This window comes from Bubalus bubalis, chromosome 18 (genome assembly GCF_019923935.1).
Source record: "Bubalus bubalis isolate 160015118507 breed Murrah chromosome 18, NDDB_SH_1, whole genome shotgun sequence".
In the NCBI taxonomy this organism is placed as follows: domain Eukaryota; kingdom Metazoa; phylum Chordata; class Mammalia; order Artiodactyla; family Bovidae; genus Bubalus; species Bubalus bubalis.
Window position 1 is genome coordinate 56183056 of NC_059174.1, and position 21611 is coordinate 56204666.

General features: G+C 53.4%; 1 protein-coding gene across 2 annotated transcripts; it reads right to left on the reverse strand.

Annotated features, from left to right (window-relative positions):
* Positions 1–1021: 1021 nt before the first annotated feature.
* SYT3 (synaptotagmin 3) lies at positions 1022–15806 on the reverse strand. 2 transcript variants are annotated; one of them, XM_025270040.3, is made up of 11 exons: positions 15729–15806; positions 14965–15095; positions 13318–13499; positions 9936–10461; positions 7349–7736; positions 7018–7236; positions 4506–4626; positions 4032–4203; positions 3811–3943; positions 1704–1772; positions 1022–1537 (listed from the first exon to the last, which is right to left on the reverse strand). In XM_025270040.3, exons 3-10 carry the CDS (start codon positions 13466–13468, stop codon positions 1707–1709), a joined length of 1776 nt encoding a protein of 591 aa, XP_025125825.2. In that variant the 5' UTR covers positions 13469–13499; positions 14965–15095; positions 15729–15806; the 3' UTR covers positions 1022–1537; positions 1704–1706. The 2 variants fall into 2 exon arrangements, with proteins under 2 accessions (XP_025125825.2, XP_044787301.2); XM_044931366.2 differs by lacking the exon at positions 14965–15095 and having other exon boundaries at positions 15729–15778.
* Between the last annotated feature and the right edge of the window lie 5805 nt (positions 15807–21611).

Here is a 21611-nt window from a genome sequence, read left to right on the forward strand (position 1 = left end):
GGACAGTTGCTTAGCTGGAGGTGGTCATTTAAGATCTGAGGAGGGCCAATCAGACTCCTTTTCCTGAAGGATATGGATGCAGAGAGAGAGAGAGAAAGGGAATATCCTAATTTTGTTTCCTAATTTTCTGCAACTGCAGCAGGTCCTGTTGATTTCCTACCTAACAACCATTCCCCTTTCCATGCTTTCTTGCTGGCAAAGCCCACACCCCACGATATAGACTAGAAATGACAGATGCTCACTTTTCAGACTGCATTGCAACCCAGTCTGGCCCCCTAGAACCCAGTCTGGCAAATGAGAAAGGAGAACTCTTCTAGGGAGAAAATAAAAATGTCAAACACATAAGGGAGAGGCCCTTGTCCACATTTTCTGCTTTAGATGTCACTGTCTGAGAACAGGATGTGTGGTACCGTTGCAGACAGTTTGTACCCATGCGGGGAAAGCAAACTATTCTCAGAGATGCCAACTTAGTGCCTGACACTGAGCAGCTGAGCTAACCCTGGGATTTTGTGTCTTTAAAATGTTAGATGAGCAAAAGAAATTTCTACCACGAGCAAAAGAAATCTCTACCATTTCAGCTCTCTCTGTTGGGAATTCTGTTTTCTTCAGCTGAAGGCATTATAACAGCTTCAGCATTATAAGCCTGCAGTTCCAAATGACCATTTGTTACCATTGCAAAGATCTGCCTGAGAACGAAGTCAATAAAGGACAAAGCAGAATCTCTCAAACACCTGGGTCCAACCCTGCCTGAAGTCCTTCTGTACTCTAAGGCTTCCACGAAGGTCCTTCATTTCTGCTTGTGGCTTACAATAGTCTGGGTTGCATTTTGTGTCCTATGACTACAGAGGTCGTGGCCAATGTGAAATTTAGAAAAGTTCAGAGAAAAAAAAAAAAGAAAAGTTCAGAGAAATCAGTTAAGTTGCCAAAGGTCACTCTGCCAGTAAATGAAACATTTGTTTGAATGCAGAGCCGAGATGTTCCAACCCAGCTTCCCAGTCCGAGAAAGGACAGGAGCCCCAGATGGAGTGAGACCCAAAGTATGTGTTTATTCTGGAGTTGATAGCAGCAGCAGTGGGGGGAATCGGCCAGACTCAGGGTGTGGTGAACAGAAAGGGTGGACACGGGCGTGTGCGTGTCTAGGGGAACATGGGAGATTGGTCTGTTGACATTCACAGCCAGCACGAGGGTTAGGACACTAAGTATTGTACAAACAGCAAAGAGACAGATGACAGACAGACAGAGGTTTTGGGGGGACAGGGATCCCCCAGACATGCATGGCCCCTCACCTGGATGGGGAACCCCGGGGAGGGAAGACAGACACAGTGAAGACTGAATGCCCCCCACCCTGAAACAGGGAGCTGGGCCCACCTGCCTCCCACCACCCCCAAGCCTCCAGGGGTAGAAGGATGGACAGGCCCAGGGCTGCCTCGCACCACGCGGCTCGGACGTTATGGCTTCGAGGAGATGAATTCACAGTCCGGGCAGGAAGGGATGGGGTCCTCATGGGGCCTGGTCTGATTCCAAGCCTTGGCCAGACCTGCAGGACCGGGCAGCAAGGAAACATTAGAGATGGCCGACAGCCAGCCCAGGACCTGGCTGGTCATGACCGTCAAACACCCCATGGACCCAGGAATCCCAGTGCTATGTCCCTCCATCCTGACTTGGGAATCCAGCCCCTCCCACCCCTGGTCTGGGTTCCTTACCTCTCACTCTGAGTTCTCTTTCTCTGACAATCCTTTGCTGCCTTTTGTGAAGCTGGTCAAAGTTTTTTCCTGAAGGGGAAAATCCAGAAGGCTCAGGACGAGGGGAGAGAGGCAAAACAGTGGCTAGTAATGAACCTAATAAGACATCACACCTGTTTTCATCATTTATAGTTCTCTTTTTTGCCCGGCTCTGAAGTGATGGGGCAAGTGGTACTACAGTCCCATTCTACAGATGAGAAAACAGAGGCACGAAGAAGACATCACTGGAAATGTGAGAAGAGATGATGAGGCCACTGGGGTGATAGGGAAGACCCTGCACAGCCCCTGAGAAGCTGAAACCCAGTCCTGAGAGTGCTGGGGAGCCATGGGAGGGCTGAGCTAGAGAATGGTCAGGATCAGCCACAGAACATCATTGGCTGAAAGTCAAGGTCACGGCCAGACTCTGCCAGGGTTCAGCTCCTCTCCACTGAGGAGTACGGCGAGCTTGGCTCACAGGAGCTGCCAGAGAAGTTTGTGAATAAACGAGTGAGTGAATTAGAAGAAGAGTAAGTGATAAAAGGAGGGAGAGCTGCCATCTGTTCAGCTAAGTATAATCAGTCTTTTCAAAACTCACTTCTGAGTTCTGCGCTCAGCCCTTTACAACCCTCCCCACTCCAAGCCCAGAGAAAACTTCAAAGCAAGGCCACACTAGTCAGTTCCAAGTGAGGAACTGAAGCCAGGTGTAAAATGCAAGGTACACCCAAACTCAGCAATCCAGAAAATGCTATTGTAATACCATCTTAAAACAAAACAAAACAAAATCAAAATGAATGCAAAAAGAGTCCATGATGAGCAAAATATAAATTTTAAGTAAAAGCTCGTCCAGTGCCATTTTAAAGAAAGCTTGTTTTATTTAAAATTTATTTATTTAAAATGGAAATTTATTTAAATTGTCAGTAAAGGCCAGTTTCTGGGCTCAGGAACCAAAGACAAAAGGAGAAATATGTACTCGATTTTTTTGTATTTTTTGTCTCCCCCCCCCCACCACCACCCCCGCCCTGGAATATTAAACTAGTTGGGAAAATATTGGAAAAAAAAAAAAAAAGAGTAAGTGTACTGAAATTCATACTATCTTAAATGTTTTAATTTTACCTGCAAGAATTTACTATACTCTTACTTTCTTGGCTTTAGTGACAGTAGAGTCATCAATAGTTTTGAAAGTTACTTCTTTGCTTTTCTTGGATTCAAATGAGAGAACCCATGCTTGAAAATTTCTCTTGACCAATGAAGGACCTTAAGTGATCTTAAATTTTTAATTTAAAAAATTGTCAAGCTGGTTCTCCCGTGACCCCCAAGGCCTCCTGGGGTCTTCCCATCCCCTTCTTTCTCTGCTCCAGGCTCACCACTGACACCCCTCTTCTAGATGATTTGGAGGAACTGGCAGCCTTACCCTCTTCCTACAAGCTTCTTTACCTAAGCCATTTCTTCTCAACCTCTATGCCTCTGCCGAGAAGCCCTCCAGGACTCCCTAATTGAAAGGGCACTCCCCCAACTCCCCTCCAGATTCCCTTCCCCCCCCAGACTCTCAAACGTTTTGGACCGCAACCCCCAGGGAAAAAATAAATTAATACCACAATCCTTGGTTTCCTGCCCTGTGAAAATTTCTGTTCTGTTCTATTTCAATTTTATTTTCTTATTCATTTCAAAAGAAAAATTGTTGATCCTTACCCAGTAAACCACAGTCCACCAATTTTCACAGGCTGCTTTAAATAACAAATGAAGAAAGCCCTGCTCTATTTTATTATCGAGGTTTTTTTTTTCCCTTTTATTTGGGACTTCATATCATGGGTAATAATAATAAGAGTAGCTGACTATTTACTGAGTCCTTACTAAGAGGCGGACACTTAGTCCTGCTTTAACTCACTGCATCTTCACATCTGTCCTAACAATAGACGCTTCTAACGGCCCCATTTCCCAGCTGGGGAAACTGGGGGCACAGAGAGATCAAGGAACTTGCTCTAAGTCATAGCGCTAAAGAGGGCAGAGCGGGGATTCGAACCTGTGACTGAGCAGCCCACAAAGACATGAGGGGTTGCGCGAATGAAGGGGAGCGTGGCGCCCCACTCACCTCCACCAGCTGATGCCAGTGCTCCACGGGCTTGCGCGGGTTGGCCAGCATCTCGGCCCAGTGCTCTCGGCCGTGGGGGTCGGCGGCGTCGGGACCCACGCGGCACACGCCGATCACCTCATTGTGCCCGATGCTGGGGGTCACGGGTGGGGGCCGGTGAGCACCCCAGAGGCCGTCAGGCCGGGCTCCACACCCCGCTCTCACCCCGCCCCCCGCCTCACCAGTCGTAGTCCACCACGGCAATACTGAGCCCCACGTTCTCCACGCTCTCGGGGGCCACGTCGAACACCAGCGCCTCGTTATACGTGGGGTTCAGCGTGTTCTTCTTGATGGAGGTTTTCCGCTTCTTCAGACGCCGCCCCTCGCTGATCAGAGAGGCCTTCACATAGGGGTCTGGGGGCGGGCGTGAAGGGAGGGCACTGAACCGGGTCTTCGGCCCTAAGACCCCATCACGGACCCCAGACCTTTCTCCCAAACCCAAGCGTTTGGTTCCCCAACCTTTTCTCTCCTAGCCCCTCAGATCCAGGAGCCCAGACCCCAGACTCTCTTCTCCCAGACTTAGGGGGTCTGGACCCCCCTCCCCTCCTCTCTCAGGACTCTGTGGAGTCTGGGCTTTCAGCCCCCTCCTCGCTCAGACCCAGGAGTCTCACCCCCCTCCCCAGCCCCTCAGAAGCCGGCGACTTTCCGGAACCCACCTGAGAAGCCGGTGAGGTCCATCGCTTTGAGGTTAGAGGCTTTGATGATGGTCACGGTGAGGCGGCCGGCGGTGGGGAGGTAGCAGAGTGAGAAGTTGAGCTCCCCAAGATCTGCCTTTTCCTGCAGTGGGGAAAGGGGGCCAGCGGTGCTCAGTCTCAGCCTTCCCCCCAGCCTCTCCCTGACTTCCCCATCTCCAGCCTCCAGCTCTCCTGCCCGATTTCCAGGGCTCAGGTTTCCGATCCACTTAACAATCTGACTCCGGGCCAAAACCTGGTAAACTCCCCGGCCACAGCGGCCCACCACCGTCAAAGCCTATTTGTTCTGCAGGGAAAACTGGAAGAGGCGTGGGTGGGGGGAGAAGGACAGAAAGAGGGAGGCAGAGAGAACACTGAGAAATCGGCTGAGACAGAGATGCAAACGCCCAGAGAGAGTCAGAATGACAGACCCACAGAATTCTAGAGTCAGAAAGACCCAGAGCAGAGTGGGGCAGGCGGGGGGTGGGTGTGGCAATCCCTGGTGCAGACAGTAAAGAATCTGCCTGCAATGCAGGAGACTCGGCTTCGATCCCTGTGTCGGGAAGATCCCCTGGAGAAGGGAATGGCAACCCACTCCCGTATTCCTGCCTGGAGAATCCCATGGACAGAGGAGCCTCGTGGGCTACAGTCCATGGGGTTGCAAAGAGTCCGACACGACTGAAGTGACTAACACATGGAGACACAGCGAGTGACAGAGACCCAGAATGAGAGGGGAGGGAAAAAGGCGGGGGAGGGGGGTGCAGGAGGAGAGAGAGGAACAGACGCAGAGACCTACATGGAGAAGGGACAGAGATCCAGAGAGGTGGGATAGAGGTCCAGAGAGGTGAGAAAAGACACACAGAGAGGTCAATCTTGGGGCAGGAGACAGACAAGAGCCAGCATGAGGTTACAAGGGAGGCAGATCCCCTGCCTCGACACACGCAGAAGGACCTGGAGCAGTGGCCAGGGCTAGGGGCCCTACGCCCTGGCTGCCCTGGTCTTCAGCCTCATCTCAGCGCCTCACCCCCAACCCATGCGGCTGGAGCCCAGGTCCCTAGACTCCCCACTGGCTCCCCTGAGGCTCTGCCCCGGCTGTGTCCTCAGCAAGAGTACCCACCCTCCCTGTCGCTTCTCAGTCATCAAGCCTCAGCTTAGCTGTCACCTCTTCCCACATGCTCCCAGACTCCCTGCCGCCCTGTACAAAGACTCCCCCCAGGCGTCCCCATGATGCTGGCCCCTGTGTGACCACCTAGGCCTGAAGCGATCAGGAGGAGAAGAGAAAATGTGAGGTGACATAGGAGACAAGGATGGATGCAGGAGGGGGCCCTTGAGCAGGGTGGCCTCGGGGAACAACAGGGAGCAGGGCCAGGACCCTACAACTAGTCAGGTAGTTCTCAGAGCCTGAGCTTGGGGGACGGAGCAAGCGGGCTGCCGTCCCCCCAGGTGAAGGGGACCTTAGGAAGAGCCACACGTGCCTGGTTCAACTGTGTCCTTGTATGTATGGGAAAATGGAGGCTCAGAGACGGGAAGGAGCTTGAGTCGGGCCATCGGGTGGGCAAAACCAGTCCTCTCAAGATATGAGCAAAACCAGCCCTCTCAAGATATGAGGACAGGGCTCACACCCTCCCCACTCACACACAGCTTCCCCAGATCAACAGAGAGCTGGAATGTTGGGAAACCCACGGACTGGAACTGAGAGGGCCGAGGAGTTGGGAGGGTGCGAAGTTCAGGGCGCAGAAGGGGTTGGGACACCCAAACAAAGACCTAGGAACTGGGTTCGGGGAAGGATTGGGTGTACAGGAGAACGAGTCTGTAAGACAGGAGGAAGGGGCCAGTGGGGATGTCGGGGGCACTGGGGAGATGTCAGGACATCGGGGATTCCAGTGTGAGGCTCTAGCGAATCACACTATCAGGGTTCTGGTGGAGACCATGAAGACACAGAGGATTCGATTAAATTAGAAAGCTTGAGGGTCAGGGCTTTGAAACAAAATGTTCAGAGATCAGAGGGGCTGGGGGAGGCGTCTCAGGAAGACTGGGAATTGAAAAATGAGGAGGTTGTAAAGGGGAAGGAAGTTTGACAAACAAAAGCTGGGCACTCTAGGCTTGGGAAATTGGAGGGTCAGGAATCCAGGGTCAGAGGGCAGAAGTCATGGAGTCACAGCCTGGAGTTTGGATAAAACGGGTGGTGTCTGTTATAGTTTTCTTCATGGTTACCATCAGATGTCAAGGTGGGGTCAGAAGTTGGGAAATCTGGAGCCTGGTTCTGATGTTAATATTTAACTAACTGCAGAAGGGGAGAGGGAGCCCATTATACCATTCTCCATTCCTGCTTGTACGTTTGCAGAACTTGCAGTAAAATAAAGTTAAAAAGAAAACTCCAGGATCCAGGAGTTATGAGAGTGTGAAGTAGTGGGGGGGGGGGGGGGGCGGGCGGCAAAGAGATGGCAATCTGAGGGGTCCTGGGTCCCCTGGGGAAGAGGGTGCGGGAGCCACTGACCGAGCCGCCCTCCACGATGTCCCTCCACAGCGGGCGGTCGGGGGGCTGCTCGGCCAGCTCCAGGAGGTTGTCCAGCACCACCTGGCCGATGAGATCGTGCCGGGAGAAGCGGTCAAAGTCATAGACGCTGAAGTGCAGTTTGCGCTGCGCCAACTCAGCCAGCGGCACCGAGAACTGAAACGTCTCATTGAAGACGGGGTTCAGGGTCTTCCTGTGCACCTGCAGGGGGCGGGCGAGGAAGGGATTCAGACACCATGCCCACCGGCCCCTCCTCCCTCGGACCCCGCCCCTCCCTCCCTGGGACCCGGATGTCCAGCCCTCCACTCCAGACCTTGGTCTGAAACTTCTTCTTGCGGTCAGGCAGCAGGTAGATCTTGACGTAGGGATCTGAGAAGCCATTGGAGTCCTTGGCCGGGAGGTCCAAGGCCTGCAGGATCCGCACCACCAGCTGGTCGGAGCCGTAGAGATACCGCAGGGCGAAGCTGATGCGGCCACAGGGCGCCCCCGCGCCGGCCTCCCCAGAGCCGGGGGCCCCGCCGCCCCGCCGGCCGCCGGGTCCAGTCCCCTGGTACAGCTCCGGCTTGATCTGTCCGATGAGCTTGGCCTTTTCCTCTCCGCCCGGCAGGGGTAAGGGTAGGGCGGGCGGCCGCTCCTCACTGCCCGGGTCCGGCTGCGGGGTCAGGGTCTGCTGGGTGAGGGGCCGGGGTAGGGCGGGGTACCTGTAGGGGGTGAGGAAGACAGATGGAGTCAGTGGCTCTGATCTCTGACTGCACCTGAAAACCTGGGGGGCCCTTTCCGGCCTCCTCCTCAAGCCCCACAGCCAGGCGCCCACAGACCCCCACCTTTGCCCACTGTGACCTTGGGCAGGGCGCTTGAATCCTCTGAGCCTCAGTTTCCCCATCTGTACTGGAGGGGGGGGTGGCCATCCCCTTCTCTAAGCTAGCTCCACCCCAGACCTGGGCTCTCACCAGCCTCTCAAAGCTTCCATCTGACCTCCAGGAGTGACCCTGAATAACTTCTCTGTGGAGCCCTGGGGCTTCACACAGCCCAGACCATCCGACCCCCATCTGCCCTTCTCCAAATTTCCCTGGCCCATCCTCACCCTCTCCTGCCTGGCCAGTGCTCCCCCTGGCCTGTTCTTTCTCTCTCAACTGTCTTTTCTGTGCTTGTGGAACACTATGGAAGCCCACAGCTCCATCCTTAACCATCTTGGCCATCATCTTCCCTTCTCACCCATATGCTTTCCCTGGACAAGCTCATCTGTGCCCCAGGTTTCCACGACCACCAGCAGCCTCTGTCTGCTAAGTGTGTCTCCTGGGCTCCAGCCAGGTTCAGCCTCCCAGCCCCATGAGACACCACATACCTCTTGTGTTCCCCACTGGGCTCGCTCCCCTCTCCCCAGCCCACTCCCTCTCCCAGCCTGCTGCGATCCACCTCGGCCTGCAGGTCAGATACCTGGGGCCATCCTCAACTCCTCTCTCCCCTCAAACCCCTTCCCTCCCTTCTCCTGAATTTTCCCACCCCCACGGTCCCTGCTCATCCATCCTTTCCTGCATGAACCACTGCACCCATGGTGAAGTCCATGTGGTGGGGCCCCTAGTGATGACTGGACAGGGCAGTGCCAGATGCACCGAGAGGCAGGCAAGGGGCTGGGAGAAGCAGGGGGGTGGGGAGCATGGAGTCATGAAAAGGGATGCGGGGTGAGATGCCTCCAGCTACTAATCAGTGCTCCCAGAGTGACTTTGAGCAGGTCATTAACACCCTTGGAGCCTCAGTTTCTTCATATGTATAGTGGGGTAATGAGGAACTCAGAACCAGTGTATCCATCAACCTCTGGAGGGCTTCCCCAGAGACTTCAGACTACATTTTCCATGAGCCCCTGACCAGCCCCTACCTGGAGGCGAACCACCGATGAACCTCTGGGGCCTGAGACAGTCCTTCTAGAAGGCAGTTTCCCCCAGATGCTCCCCCAGGTCCCTCCCGTTCAACAAGACCCAGATAAGCTCAGGGTCTCCCTCAAACCCTCCCCTCTTCCTAGGTCCTCTGACAGCGCCACCATCCACCCGATCACCAGGCCAGACCCCTGGGTGCTGTCCTTACCTCCTCCAACCCCCTCCTACCCTCAGCCGTTAGGCCCTGGTTCCATCCCCAACTCACTGCCCCCTGACTCTCTCTAGCTCATCTCTGCCTCCGCCACCCCATGATCTCAGCGCAGCCTTGTCCTCTCTTGCCTGGACTCTCGGTGTCCAGTCTGTCCCCTGTGTGGCCCCAGAGAGGTCTTTCTATACCCAGAGCTGACCTCCTCTGCTCAAGCCCTCCGTGGCTCCCCAGCATCCCAGGACAACGTTCCAGACCCTCAATCTGGCATCCAAGATCCTGTGTGATCCGGTCCCCGCCGTGTCCCCTAGGCTGCCTTTCTGCAGCCCTGGCCTGGCTGGCTCGGGACAAGCTGGTCTGGGGACCCACTTCCCCTGGACTGGGAGTGGCATGAGGGTCTGTGTGCAGCGCTCACCTCTACTTTTTCCCAACACCCAGCTCAGGTCTCGGTCATATTAGGCACTCAATATGCATGCATAGGATCCGGATCAATGGATCAGTGAACTGCAGGTCCCACCAATGATGAATTGCTCTGTGCCGCAGGGAATCGGGGGTCTAATCTCCATTCTCTCCCACCTTCCTGATCTCTGAGTCCTGTCCCTATCTTCCTCCTTCTGCTGGTTTTAAGAGCTCAGAGCTCTAGCCCCCTCCTCCCTCAAACTCAGGAGTCTGGGTCCCCAGCCTCGTCTTTCTCCAGGAACCAGGACTCCACGCCCCAAGCTCCCTCCTTTCCCAGGACTCAGGAGCGCCGCAGATGGGAAGGCGACACTAAAGAGGAAAGGAAGTTCAGAGTGGGCCCCCAGCCTGGTGGCCTGTCTCACCTGGTGGTGGGTGCCAGGCTTGTGACCTGCTGATGCGACTGGGCACTGGGCAGGCCCCCACCACTGGGGGGCAGCAGGAGCAGCCCCGAGCCTGCCCCGCCCTCGGAGGGCAGCTCGGGAGATGTCTGGCTCGGTTTGACCCCCGCGGCTACTGCAGCAGCTGCGGCCTCTGGGTAGGAGTCCATGTCCAAGTAAGAGGGCTCAGGGGGGTCAGACCCCCCTAGGCTGCCCGGCTCCAGCAGCTCGGCGAAGGGCGGATGGTGGGCTGTGTGGGCATGGTGGTGCGGGCCCCCCAGCAGGGGATGGCCACCCAAGCCGGCCCCCAGGTGGTGCCCGCTGCCGCCTACCAGGCCTGCCAGCCCGACCCCGGGGCCTAGGTCTTTGCGCAAGGGACCGCCGCCCACGGTTGAGCCTCCCTTGTCCCGCCAGGGCACCCAGCACAGCTTCCACGACACGAAGAGGGAGACACCCAGAAGGACAATGCCACAGAACGTCACGATGACCGACAGCAGGCTCACGGAGATGTCTGGAGAGAGTGAGGACAAAGGTCAGGGGTCAGGGTGGGGTCGGAATTTAGCCTCCCGCTGCTCTCCCCCAAAAAGCTAAGTTTCAGTGTTGGCCTCTCACCGTCCTAAACACATTACACATACTACTCAGTGTAGACTCCACGGCTACGCAACGTCAGTGTCTCCATCTACCCATTTTAAAGACGGGGAAACTGAGAGTTTGGGTGACTCGTCTAAGGCTACACAGCTAGTCCATGACAGATCTGGGATTGGAACCAGCAGCCTGTCTTCAGATTTCATCCTTTTTTATTCTCTTGATCGCATTGCCTCTCCTATAAGTGGGTACATCCTCCAATTTAGAACCAAGCTTCCCCCAAATGCTCAGAGGTGATCAAAGAGAGGGGAGACTGCATGGCACAGTTAGATAGGTCAGGGTTCAAATTCCAGCTCACAGTGTGGCTTTGGGAATATATCTTCACCTCTCTGAGCTTGACCTGCTCCATTTGTCCAATGGGGAAAACTCCGTTCTGCCTGTCATAGCAGTTTTAAAGAATGGAGGGAGTGAATGGCTCACAGAGGAAGCTGGGGAAGATAATACCAAGCATTTTTTGAGAGGTTACTGTGCTTTATAGACATTAGCTTCCTTATGCCTCACGGGCACCCTAGGAGCTTGGCAACATGATTATGCCCATTAGTACTTTTCACAAAAGGAAACTGAGACCTAGAGACATGAAGTTACCACAGACACGAAGTCCTGTAGATGGAGTGGAGGAGGCAGAATCTGAGTCCGGGGCGCCTGGCTCCGGAGCCCACCGACTTCACCACTGGGCTACCACAATTCAGTGTTTCCCAGTGAATGGCGGTTCATTGGGTTCATTGAACCCAATGGCGGTTCATTGGCGGTTCATTCATGAATGGCGGACTTTTTGTTAGGATGATAAATCCTAGTACTGCCACCTGCGTCCAACACTGTCACCCTCACCGCTAACACATTCTGAATGCTTGTTGTGTGCTGATATGCCTTTCAGAGAAACCCGGGACAGCCCAGATCTTGAACTGAAGCTTCATTCAGTAATTGGTGCCAGGAGTAGGGTTTTTCCAGGAAATGTGAGTTTGTTTGGGGGTTGACTCTTGGGTGTCCATGAAGTGGATCACAAAGGGAAATTCCTGCTCTGTACAGACGGTGGGTTATGGGGTGCACGGGGGAGGAGCAGGTCACCAAAGCATTGGCAGCAAGGACAGCAGGGTGGAAGCACTGTGTCCTGTCCGTTCAGGGAGCGCTTGGTGACAAGGGGATGCGCTCAGTCCTGAACTGCCCAGTGGATCTAAGTCAGTGGCCCCTGATGTTCATCCTCATGACACTATACCACCTGAGGGTGAGTGATCCTATTTTATGGATAAGGCAACTGAGGCTCAGAGAGACAGGAAGTGACCCTGCAGGGCCACAGTGCAGGCAGTGGCAGGACTCTGAGTTTCCCACCCCACCCCAGCCCCTTAGGGTGTCTGTTTTGGAATGATCAGCACCTACTTAGAGTTCTGGGGGCCTGTTAGAAACCAGAGCAAGGGCTCCCCAGCCTCCTGAACATGGGAAGAACTAAGCAAAAGGGGTCGTTTTGGAAGAGGAGGGGGAGAAAAGTTGGACAGATGCTGTCCCCCACTGTTAGCCTGACCCAGACTCTCTCCAAGTCAAAGTCCTAGGAATTACTGAATTTGAGGGTGGTTCTGAGACACCCCACCCCCAGCTTGCCAAATTGCAGTAGTGTGCTAGACTTCCTGGGCTCACAGTCGGGTTCTTCTGCATACAGACGGTGAGACCCCGAGCGAGCTGCTGCAGCTCTCTGGGCCTCATCCCTTATCACCAGCCCCTGGACACCGTGCACTTAAGATGCTGAGCCCCGCCCTGGTGCTCAGCGAGTGTGACCGTCATCCTAACGTCCCAACTCCTGCTTTGTGAAGTTTTCTCATCTGGACGAAGGTGCTCGTGATATTCCCTAGCTCTCAGAACCCTACTGCTCACTAGCTGGGGGACCAACCACTCCATCTGAACCTCAGTTTCCCCCATTGAAAATAAGGATTATAACTATATTCAGTGTCATATAATAACATATAATGGAAAGGAATCTGAAAAAGAATATATGCATCAATATCTACCTATATCTGAATCACTTTGCCATATACATGAATCTTTGTAAATCAACTGTACTTCAATTAAAAAATTTTTAAATAAAATTAAAAAAAGAGAAGATAGGGATTATATGTGCCACAAAGGGTCATCATGAATAGTTGATGAGATATATGAAGGACCTTGCATACTGCCTGGCACACAATCGGTGCTCAGTAAGGATATTTCAACATTTATGGAATGCCCACTGTGTGCCCAGCTTGTTCTTAGCAAGTCACATGTGTTATATCATTTGAATCTCTCAGCTGCTCCATGGAGTAGTCACTTTTATTATTCCCATTTTCCAGATGAGGAAACTGAGGTACAGAAGAACCCATGCATTTAATAATTGGGGGAGATGGGATTTGAACCCAGACAAGTCAGACAGACTGATTTAGAGCCTGAGCTTCTAAGCACTATGTGAGATGCACAAAGACATTTGAAGGGGGTGTGTGCAGCAGTGGAGTGGGGGTGGAGAGGGTGGATAGGAGGCCCACAGGGCAAAACTCAAAAGGCCGTGGGTCAAATGGACCACATAGCTCTTTCTCCTTAGATTAGAGGTAAGGGGGATCAGCAACAGGCAGGATGGAAGCAAGACTCTTAAGAGGGACTGGCTCCATAAGGCACAGGAAGCTGAGCAAGGCTGCTCTAAATCTCTAAAAATTCTGCCTATGGTGGAAGCAGGGGGCTGGCCAACATGGCTGGGGGTGCTGACCTGCATCTGGGCCCCGGGGATAGCCTCTGATCCGAAGGTCGTTGAACTCTTGGCACCTGTCACTGGTGTCGGCATCTCGGACCCGAGCACAGAGGTCTGAGACCAGGATGAGTGCCCGACGGCAGAGGTCATCCTCGTAGTCTCCTGACATGGTGGCCAGCGAGTCCTGTGCTTGGGAGGGGCTGGGCAAGGGTACAGTTGGGGAATGGGATGGGGGAGAGAGAGAGGGTGGATAAGGGGTGGAAAGAGAATGAAAGAGGATAGGCAAGGGGCAGTGATTGGGAGTGGAATGACAAAGGGACAGAGATTGGGGGGTGGAGGGATAAGGGGATGGAGATTGGGGGGGCAATGAACAAGGGAGAAGAGACTGGGAGGAAATGGACAAGGAGGAAAAGACTGGGAAGGCCAGTCAAGGGGCAGAGATTCAGGATGCACAAATAAAGGGTTGGACAGACAAGGAGACAAAGATTAGGGTTGCACAGATGCAGGGACAGAATTTAGGAATGGAGAGACAATGGAACGGCCATTTCTCCTTCACGCATACAACAGATATTCACTGGGCACCAACTACACGTGAGGCACTGTGTGGGCTGTTGCAGATCCAGCAGGGAACAAGCCCCACTCAGTCCCTGGCTTCCTGGTGTCACAGTCCAATGAGAGGGCATAAGGAGCATACAAATCAACAAACACACTCACATAAACACATAAACACACAGCCCTCAGACTGTGAGAAGTGCCCTAAAAGAAGGATGTGTCACAAAGGGACCCGGAGGTGAGTCATCGGGGGAGTTCCCTGAAACCTGAAAGATGAGACGGAGCCACCATGGACAGTGGGCAGTGGGGCTGGAGTGAGGAAAACCATTCAAAACAGTGTGAGGAACGTGAGCAATGGCCCAGGGTGGGAAAGGGCTTGGGAGGTCCAGGGAACAGGAAGGTGTAGACAAGGAGAGGAGAGGGGGAGTGAGAAGGAGATGGATGGGGGTAGAGAGATAGGAGATGGTTGTCTGATGCTGGCTGTGGAGAGATGAAGGTGAAGGATGCAGAGATAAGGACCAAGTTGAGAGAGGGAGAGATAAGGGGAGGGGAGACAGAGACAATGGGAAGGGCAAACTGGGGCCTGGAAGAGAGGGACAGATGAACAGACAGACGGAGGGAAAGTCAAGGATTGAGACTTGGGATGGACAAGCCATAAAGAATAAGCTGGGTGTAATTCACGGGAGTGTGAGAGATGGATGGACCAAGTGGGCAGTGATAAGTGCCAGGCAAGAGAGTGGACTGAAATATCTTTGAGAGACAAATAGTGGACAGGAGAATGGATCGGGTGCAGAAATAAAGGACAGAAAAACAATGGCCAGAAATCACAGATGGACAAAAGGATACAGTGGCTGGAGGACTGGGCAGACAGTCATGGGGGCAGAAGGAAGGTTGGATTGGGGGGGGGGGGTGGTTCATAAAAGACAGGGAGAAATAGGTGGCTGTGGGGAGAAGGGGGATTAGCGATACATGGTTTGGAGCTAGACATCAGAGATAGACTGGAAGGAGGGTGCAGGGGAAATTAGGGACGTACAGATCAGGGCTCACAGATGGACAGGTGTTGTGGGGTGCTGCAGAAGGCCAGGACTCTGAGACGGGCATAGTCAGACTCACCTGCGCTTATCCCTGCCTTGTCCTGGATGGCAGCGGAGGCGGCGGCTGGCGGTAGCCCATGGGGGTTGTAGGGTGGATAAGGGGCTGCGGAACTGTCCCCAAGAACCAGGTGGTGGGAGGGGGGGCCGGATCTGGGGGCCGTGGCCGTGAGAAAAAGCTCAGCCCGAGCCTCACATCTTGTCCTACTCGGGCCAGCTGCTCGACCCCAGGCGACCCCCGGGAGGTCCGGCCACCCCCTTCCCACCTTCGGGCCCCCAGCTCCCGTTAAGCTTAAAGACTACAATTCCCGGCAGGCCTTGCGCTCGCGTTGCTGCGGCTTCATAGACCAGGCACTGCAGGGACTGATGGGAGTTGGAGTCCTTAGTGCCTCTCCCGGCTGCAGAGAGGATGGGAATTTTTTTGGAGGTGGGGGGGCGGTTATGAGATGCCGGGGTCCCAAGGCGCTGCAGGGGAGAGGAATAATGTCTGGGACCTCGAGAAGCCGCGGAGTCCGAAGTCCGGAAGGGCCATGGAGTGGGTAAACCATCCCCACGCCCGGGGGATCGGTGGGCGAGGTTGGGGTGTACCCAGGTGTTTCGGGACCCCCCCTTCCAGAACCACGTGCCCCTCCCCGGGGGCAGCCTGGAGACGCTGCAGCACTCCCACTCCCGGGTCGGAGATCCGCGCACCTCTGCCCCGACCCGCGCCCCCATGCGCCCGGGCCGCCCCCCGGGATGGGGCTGGGGCGGGGGCTCTGGCAGGGGGAGGGGGAGGAGCGGACTCACCCGGAGCTGCCCCTGCCGCCGCCGCCGCCGCAGCCCCGCGCGCCGGCCGCGGTGCCAGCTCGGCTCCTCCCCCCGCCCCTGTCGCAGGTCCTCGGCTCCTCCCCTCTCACCCCCTCCTTCTTCCCCTTCGAACCTGCGGCTTTCTAGCCGAAATCGCGCGGCAGCAGAGAGGAAGGAGGGCGCTTTCCCCGGACCGAGGCGTCTCAGACGCAGCGCACTTCCACCGCCGACGAGACAGAGACCGGAGATCAGGACCCTATGCTCCCCCGAGTTTCCAAGGGCTCCAGCCCCCAGCCCCTCCTCTCCTAGAGAGTCAGGGACCCCGGTCATCTCTTCTCCAAGGACCCCGGGTACCGAGCTCCCACCCCCCTCCATTCTCAGATGCAGGAATCCACCTCTCCTGCTCCCTCCTCCCTCGGGGACGCAGGACTCCGGACTCCCCACCCCGGTTTTCCGCAGGAGAGGACTTCCAGTCCTCCCAGCGGAGGGGCTCTGAGGGCTGGTGCTGGGAGGGGAGGCAGAGACTCAGAGCCCGCTGTAGAGGTGGAAGCAAGGACTTGGACTCGAATTCTTCCTGGGTCTGCTCCTATCTTTTTGACCTTGCCCTTTTGCTCTGAGTTCCAGTTTCCTCATCACCAAAATACAGACAAAAGACCCGTTTCCTAAGGGACCCAGAGATTTGAAAAGCCAGTCAGTATATAGACAGAATTTGCATCAACGTGGTGCTTAATGAATATTTTTTCAAAGCAGCAATTAATGACAATTGCACCGGGGTTAAATGCTTTGAAAGCATTCTCTGAGTTAATCTTCACTTTGGCCCTATCAGGTGGGGGTCAATTATGTTATTTCCATTTCACAGAGGAGACAACTGAGGCCCACAGAGGTGAAATCCCTTGAGGAAGGTCCAGAACTACCTACTCTGGGTGCAGCCCACAGGGGTGACTTGGAGGGCTCCTCCCAGTCTTTCTCAGTGCTGCCCCCTGTCTCCCAGTGACACCCATATAAATATAATCTCTAAGTGAAAAATTGCAAACACTTTAAGCCATGTCTCCGAGGCACGTCTCCCTTTAATTAGACAACCCCCCCTCCCCCAATTGCTGCCTATGTATACATTTTGCAGCTACCATCATACTGATGATTAAAAGATGCTTGCTCCTTGGAAGAAAATCTATGACAAACCTAGACAGTGTATTAAAAAGCAGAGATATCACTTTGCCAACAAAGGTCCATCTAGCCAAAGTTTTTCCAGTAGTCATGTACAGATGTGAGAGCTGGACCATAATGAAGGTTGAGAGCCCAAGAATTGGTGCTTTCGAACTGTGGTGCTGGAGAAGCCTCTTGAGAATCCCTTGGACAGCAAGGAGATCCAACCAGTCAATCCTAAAAGAAATCAACCCTGAATATTTACTGGAAGAACTAACACTGAAGCTGCAATACTCTGGCCACCTGATGAGAAGAGCCGACTCATTGGAAAAGACCCTGATGCTGGGAAAGATTGAGGGCAGGAGGAGAAGGGGGCAACAGAGGATGAGATGGTTGGATGGCATCACCGATTCATGAGTTTGAGCAAACTTTGGGACATGGTGAAGGACAGGAAAGCCTCGCGTGCTGCAGTCCATGGGGTCGCAAAGAGTCGGACATGATTGAGCGGCTGAACAACAACAAATCATACTGCTGAATCCCCCAGAATTGCCTTTGGAGTTCAGTCCAAATCCTATCCTCAGTGCTCCATGCTTTCTCCCAGACGGACCTACATTTGCACCCAAGAAAGCTTGCATGGGAGGAGGTGCATCCGCAGACATGTGCATGGAGGTACAAGCGCCCCAAATACCACTCTCACAGCCAGACCTCCACCCGGGGTCAACAGGCAGGGAGAGACACACAGCAGCATGCAGTAATGCACACAATCAGAGTTGTGTACGCAGGTGGGCTTGCCAGACCCCCATGATGTGTTCCCAAAGAGGCCGTCAGGCATCAAGGAACAGCTGCCATGCATTGACTATGTGTGACTTTGGGAGTGGGGAGCATGGGTTCAAACCCCAGCCCTGCTCTCCCATCATTTGTGGCCTTGGGTGAATGACTTACATTCTTGGTGCCTCCATTTCCCCATCTATAAGTGAGGGTAATCTTTTTTTTTTTCTCCTTTTTTTTATTGGGAGGGCGATCTTTTTTTAAACCCAGATTCCACCTCATTAGGTTATTTTGAGGATTAAATTCACCAGCGATTCAGAGAAAATGGTTAATGTTTACTGTTGTCGTAATTAGTAATTACATGCATTGGCTCATGGAGTCTTTTTTTCTTGGTTTATTTATTTATCTATTTTGGCACGCGGGATCTTTCAATGCAGTGCATGGGCTCTCTAGCTGTGATATGTGGGCACTGTAGCTCTGCAGCATGTGGGATCCTCACTCGAGAACCAGGGATCCAACCCACTAGCAGGGCGAATTCTTTACCCCTGGATCACCAGGAGGAAATCCCTGTTCATGGACTGTTTAATGTCATTTTACAAGTGTGGAAATTGAGGCTCAGAGAGGGAAAGTGCGCTGCCCAAGGTCACACAGCTGGGAGGTGTCAGAGTTGATCCAAAGCCACGTGGTCTGACTCTAGACTCCCTGCTTACAGCCACTACATTGTTTGCATCTAGGAAGTTTAAGGACCTTGCCTGTTATCACCACTGGGGGTGTAGAAGAGTGCAGAGCACTGGACAGGGAAACAGGAGACAGAGAGAGACATCCATTCAATTCAGTCCACGCAGCTATTTGGCAGATACCGAGCATCTACTGAGCGCCAGGCACTGTTCTAGGCACTAAGAATTTGACTGGGAACAAAGAAGATGAGAAGCCCAGCCTTGGAAAGGCTCACGGTCTAGTGGTGGAGACAGATGGTCATTAAATAACTCCATCTGAGGATCAACGTTAATGAAGGAAAGCCCAGGGTGCTGTGTCTGAGAAGGAGGTCACAGAAGACTTCTCTGAGCAAGTGGTATTTGAGTTGGCATAAACCGGGTGAAGATGAGGGAGGGGAGAGGACTCCTCCAGGGAGAGGACTCAGTCTGTGCAAAGCCTGGGAGGAGGAAGCTTGGCACAGGGAGGAGGGCTGATGAGCACATAAGCTCCACGGGGGGAGCCCTTTTGTTTACTGTTCTGTCCTTGCTGCCTGACACAGTGCCTCGCACGCAGTAGGCACTCAATAAATACTGGCTGGCTGAATGAATGAACGAGTGGATGGATAAACAGAGAAGTGTATGTATGTATATGGACTTTCCAGGTGGCATAGTGATAAAGGATCCACTCACCAGTGCAGGAGGTGCTAGAGACGCGGGTTCGATCCCTGGGTGAGGTATATCCCCTGGAGTAGGAAATGGCAATGCAGTACTCCAGTATTCTTGCCTAGAAAATTCCATGGACAGAGGAGCCTGGCAGGCTACAGTTCATGGGGTCCCAAAGAGTCAGACACAACTGAGCCCACACACTCGCATGTATGTATTTATGAGTTGGATGGGTGAATGGATGGATCAGTGGATAGGTGGATGGATGGGTGGATGGATGGATGGATGAATGGATGGTTGGATGAACGGATGGATAGCTGAGTGGGTGAATGAGTGGATCATTACATGGGTGGATGGATAGACGCACGCATGAGTGAACGGATGAGTTTGCAAAGTACCTACAGACCCACACACAAAGTGCCTGCAGACAAATGCAGACACACACGCCCAGAGACATGCACAGTGTATGTAAACACAGGCTCACCATTTCTCCTGGTGCTCCCATGGGAGAACCAGCGATGAGAACGGAGGTAGACCATGCTGGCCAGGGCCTGTGTGGACAAGGGTCCAGGAAGGCAAACCCTCTAACCAGAGCTACAACCAGCCCCACCCCTGCTGCGGCGCTGACATAATTTCTGGAATAGAAAGAAAATGCTGATTCAGGGATTTGTGTCCCGGGCTGCACGCCAGGCCAGGGAGTGGGACAGAGATGAACCTAGAGAGTTGGGGTGAGTGGCAGTGGCAGACAGGTGGGGCTAAGGCAGAAACACAGGGAAGGAGGTAGAGAGACAGAAACAGAGAGATGGCAAATAAAGCAATGGAGACAGAGAGAGACACAAAGACAGAGACAGAGAGACACAGAAAGGTACAGAGACCCAGAGAATGGGAGGCAGACAAAGAAAGTCAGAGACACGTGACAGAGCAATTCAAATTCAGGCACACAGAGAGATGAATGAGGCAGGGTTCCAGAGACAGACAGCTAGGGAGAAAAGAAGAACAAATCACAGAGAAAAATGAAGACATGGAGAGATGGGAATTTAAGAGACCCAGATGCCAGAGGGAAGAAGAGAGAGACAGACACCCAGAGACGCAGAGAGAGAGACATCCAAAGAGAGAAGAAAGAGAGAGCCCCAGAAGAGGCAGCTAAAGCCTGAGGCTGAGATAAGAACTGGAAAAGGGAGCAACCTTCAACTGAGTGTCTCTTTTGTATCTGGCTCACATGTGGGGGCTTTGCTGTATCTTGCTTAGCCCTTCAAGGCAGCATTATTAGCAAGAGAGGAAGAAACAAAGGCTCTAAGAGGAGAAGACATTTGCCCAGGGTTGCACAGCCTGGACATGGCATTTGATGCTAGTCTGTTTGACTCCAGAGTCCATACTCACTTCTTCATTCTGTTACGTCATGTGGACCAACAGGGAGAGGTCAGTGAGCTTGGGGGTTGCTGAGTGCAGGTCACAGTAATAGAGGGGAATCGTCACTCATTCATTCATTCAACAGTCACGTTCCACACTTTCCTGATGCAGGAGAACCAGAGAGGAGTCAAGGATGGTTTGGAGTGGAAGGCATAAAAAGACCCAAATCCCCAAGCAAGACAGGCAGAGTGCACCGTGTTCAGAGGCCTGGGGTGGGTGGGTGGCGGTGGGGAAGCAGATAAAGAATGTGCACAGAGAGGAGACAGAAAACACAACTGATAGGAGGAGTCAGAGAAGGCTTCCTGGAGGAGGGGGCACTTGAGCTTCTTTTGAAAGGATGAGGGCATTTGGGCACCAGGAAAAGGCAGCATGTGGAGAGTGGAGACAGAGGTGAGGGATTAATGAAATAAAGTAATTAGTAAAAGGTGGCTGAAGAGTGTTCTGAAGGTACAAGGTGAGAGAGGAAGCTGGGACCAGAGATCATGTATCTGTCAAAAGCCTGACTGAAACGTTGTCCAAGGTGCTGAGAAGCCATGGGAGGGCTGAGTACAGGGGAAGGGCCAGCTCTGAGTGCCAAAAGACCCCTCTAGAAACCTTGTGGGGAAGAGACTGGAGGATGTGAGGGCAAGAAGGAGTCTGCAGGGAGAGGGTCCAGGCAGGAAAGGACCTTGAAACCAGAGTGGGTATTGGGCTATGGGAATGAAGAGAAGAAAGAGCAGAATCAGGAAGCAGAAGGGATAGAGTTTGGAGACTGATGGGCTGTGCAGGCTGGGTGTGCCTGTGGCCATTAGAATGAAAAATGTGTCCTCTCCTATAGGGATGAACTTGGCAACTGGAAGTAAAGGACAGTCTGATGGGAGAGAAAAAGACATAAGGATGCTGAGAAGGAGTCTGGGCTGCAAAGGAACTGGGTCTGGAAATGAGTCCACTGAAGTCTGGACTGTTGTAATTACCAATAACAGAAACTCAAATAACCTAAGCAATAACACGGAATTAATTGAGTGAGTGATGGCTTCAGGCACAGCTAGATCTAGGTGCCTCAAACATCATCAGGAATCTGACTGTTTGTATCTTTGGTTTCTGCTTTCCTCCTGTTGTCTTTGCATTCAGGCAAGCTCTCCCCCCATATGGCAATGTGATGGTCCCCAGCAGCTCAAACGTAGGCTTCAGCCAGCCTCTTAACCTCACTGGAAAAAGAAAGACC